Genomic DNA, 3,298 nt, shown 5'->3' with positions numbered 1-3,298 from the left:
CCTCGGCACTCATAGAAAAAAAAACCCAACTAAAGATAACCTGTGACATCACGTCAGACGAGTTTCAATTCCTGGATGGTGGCTCAGTGTTAATCCCACTTCCATACCGGATTTCTAAAAGCGGGCACGCTTGGCAATAGGACGACAACACCGGATTGAGGAAATTGACGAGGGCAAAAACCATGCGCAAAACAAAGTTGTCCAACGCTGATAACCATGCAAACCTGACGAGGCGCGGGTCACTCCACCCGAGTCGTCAGAGGTGGTCCGTTTTCCGCGTCCGGAGGAGCCCCTTCCCCCGAGTGCCGTCCGTTCGGAGCAGAGTAAGCGCCCGCCCGTCCTCCGCACCACAGCGATGTCGGTCCTCATTCTCACGGTTCTGTCCTCCATCGTCGTGCGGGACGTCGAAGCTTGGGGCGCGAACGTCAAGTACGCCGTCAACTGCCCGGAGCGATGCAACGCGGAGCTGTGCGGCGCCACGCAGCGGTGCAGGCGGACCGTGCTGGACGACTGCGGCTGCTGCCAGGTCTGCACCGCCGGCAGAGGGGAGCACTGCTACCGGACGGTGTCGGGGATGCACGGCGTCAAGTGTGGCCCCGGATTATTCTGCGAGTTTTACAAGGACGAGGACGACTACGGCGACGAATACGGCATTTGCAAAGGTACGTTGGACGGGCCGTGACGCACCTGCTGCGCATGTGATAGATCAAACCCGGCCCGATGACGGAGGCATGTGCACGTTCTGGTGGGTTTCGCCCTAAAGGGGACGTCACCTGCCCCAAATGTGATCCCCTCTTTTGGAGAAGAACATATTTTTTACGTTTAGTATTTGTTATATACCCCCCCCCCAAAAAAAATCAGTTGCATTGTAGTTCTGAAGTTAGCTAGTGGTTGGAAGGCCCGTGCCGTGTCCAGACCCGGACACGTCCTTGCTTAGAAGATGACTCGCTTCTCTAAATTCACAGTTGTGTTCTCTTGTCTCTTCTTCTGCACACCTCTACATCACGACTATCCCTGCTGTAGCCGCCCAAATGTGTTCTGTTGTCCTTTGTCAGTGAGGTTGATTCCGTCACACTCACACACACACACAAAAAAACCCCAGCTTGACCCCACACCAGCTTCAGCTTGCTACACAATATTGCATGATAATGTGAATCCCCAAACAGTTACCTGTTTGTTCTTCTTAGATTGTATGTATGGGACCTACGGCGTGGAGTGCCGCAAGACATGCAACTGCAAAGAAGGCATCTGTGACAGAGAGACGGGGGCCTGTCTCACCTTCAAATTTTTTGCCAAAATTGCAAGCAAACTCAATACTCAACCACAAGCAGGTGAGACGAGACTGTAAGGATGGGGGGGCCATACATGTGTCTTGATATGTGCATTGAAATCTCAACTAAATTTCTCCTCGGTGAGCATGCTGGAGGCGCACACGTGTGTACCCGGCAGAGCTCTTGTATCTGTGCATGAGGGCGACACAGAGAAATGGGTGGAATGGTTTGTTTCCCCTGGCTGCTCCGCAGGCTCGTTAACGTGTTCATCTGTATTTCCAGGGGGGGAGATGGGCTCCGGAGAGGTCAACAGTAGCCACAACACAGACCAGCACACGGACCGAGACACGGCCCCGAAGTGGCTCAACCCTCGCTGACCGCCGCTTACAAAGATCAACTATATCCAGTGTAAATGTAGCATAGTATTAACTTATAAATGATTAAAGGATATATTTTATTAAGTTAAAAGACCAAAAAAAACAACTTTTCTACAGCTTTTCAAAAAAAAACTGTATTTGATTTCTTTTGGTCTTTTGTTTTATACCCGTCCTTTTGTTCTGAGGAAATAAGCAAAGTGTAAAAATGCAATTGCTCTTCAAATTCACCTTTTATAGACTGAAATAACTGAATTCGCTGAATGTTCTGCAACTAAACGTCAGGTTAAAAAAAAAATATAGCAATGTGGACCCAATGCATCTCATGTAGTGTGCCTTTATACTTTATTGTTGATAAAATAACTGTTAAATTAAGGTAGACCATAAATTTTTATATTGTTTGCAAGGATACAGAGATATTTTTCATGCATAAAACAACTGTATCACAATAAAACACTTGAAGTTTTCTAGGATGACCTTTTATTTATATGTCATGCTGATGTGGAAAAGGGTCCTGTACATTACACCAGTCAATGTGAAGAATGCTCTTGTAAATAAACCAAAGTTATCGTGGAAGGACGCCTGACTGCGTTAGTTTGAATTAGCGGTACTTGATGTTTTCAGCTCACTGGAGGTGATCGTTCTGCTCCAGACAAGTATAAAAAAAGTGAGAAACTGGTTTTATTACTGTTAAGTCATCCCAGGTAATTACAGAAAGAATGCAAAAGCTAGTAATCACCCTGTCACATTATGACAGTCGTGCTAAATGGGTGTTAAGTTGTGTCTGAAATGATGATAAAGGAGTGTTGAGTCACACTTTCCCAGATAAGCGTAAGGTTTGGACTTAAAGATGCATTAATTTAGATTTAAGGACAGCCAGAAAAGCCTTAACTGCCTATCTAACTACATGCAGTAAAATTTTATAACTTCCTTAAGACAATGTAAAGTTATTAAATTGGCAGTAAAATAATGTTAACCTTAAGGTTTTACTTTTGCATTTTAAAGTTGATGGAAAATGACATGAAAAAGCCTCTGTCGAGGACAGAAAACTTGAATTTTTGCAAGGTACCTGTATTGATAAAAGGGTCACTACATGGTGAGATATTTATAAATTACTAACTTTTTAGACCAAAATTGATGTGGGAAATAGAGTCCTGACATAAGAAATAGAAAATAAAAGCTGTGCCCTCGTTCTCCCTCTGATTTACAGGATTATATTGGATCTTAGGTCTACCCGTACAGTATCTTGTTCATCTGTTAAGCCATCAGGGGGGAGCACTGAAACATTTTGGAGAAGGAGAAATAATTCACTTACATACTTCTGTGACTGTTTAGAGGCTGAACCCAGTTTAATGCATAGTTTTTGTCTTTAGCGTAGAAGGTTTTGATTGTATTCAGAGGTTAATATCTGGTTGAGCAGTTTATTCTGATTATATATTTGGTTTTCAAGGTTTATTCAAGTTTCCAGCAAGTAAAAGTGTCTCCGTGAGGAATCCTACAGAACTCTGTGAGTGGGTTGGGAGATGCTTGGTTTGAAATATTGGCGAGGTTGCAGTAAAGGGAAATTCACTGAAACAGGTAGAAATGGGTTTACATGAGTTTATGTAGTCGGTGTACTCCTATAATAGCATGTTACTTGGATACAATACTGAA

The 3,298-nt window shown here is 44.1% G+C and overlaps 1 protein-coding gene across 1 annotated transcript; it reads left to right on the top strand.

Moving 5' to 3' along the window:
• The first annotated feature begins 224 nt into the window (after positions 1-224).
• Positions 225-2,214, top strand: esm1 (endothelial cell-specific molecule 1). Its single transcript, XM_056291087.1, has 3 exons — positions 225-662; positions 1,188-1,331; positions 1,554-2,214. The coding sequence occupies exons 1-3, from the start codon at positions 356-358 to the stop codon at positions 1,646-1,648; spliced, it is 546 nt and encodes a 181-aa protein (XP_056147062.1). The 5' UTR covers positions 225-355; the 3' UTR covers positions 1,649-2,214.
• Positions 2,215-3,298: the final 1,084 nt, after the last annotated feature.

Source organism: Lampris incognitus, chromosome 12 (assembly GCF_029633865.1).
Source record: "Lampris incognitus isolate fLamInc1 chromosome 12, fLamInc1.hap2, whole genome shotgun sequence".
Lineage (NCBI taxonomy): Eukaryota > Metazoa > Chordata > Actinopteri > Lampriformes > Lampridae > Lampris > Lampris incognitus.
Note: the sequence above shows the minus strand (reverse complement) of the source record. Positions and strands in the feature narration are given on the sequence as shown.

Coding starts and splice junctions, on each gene's coding strand:
- esm1 (XM_056291087.1), top strand. CDS start 356: ATGTCGGTCCTCATTCTCACGGTTCTGTCCTCCATCGTCGTGCGGGAC. Junction 663..1,187: donor CGAATACGGCATTTGCAAAG/GTACGTTGGACG, acceptor TGTTCTTCTTAG/ATTGTATGTATGGGACCTAC. Junction 1,332..1,553: donor CAATACTCAACCACAAGCAG/GTGAGACGAGAC, acceptor CTGTATTTCCAG/GGGGGGAGATGGGCTCCGGA.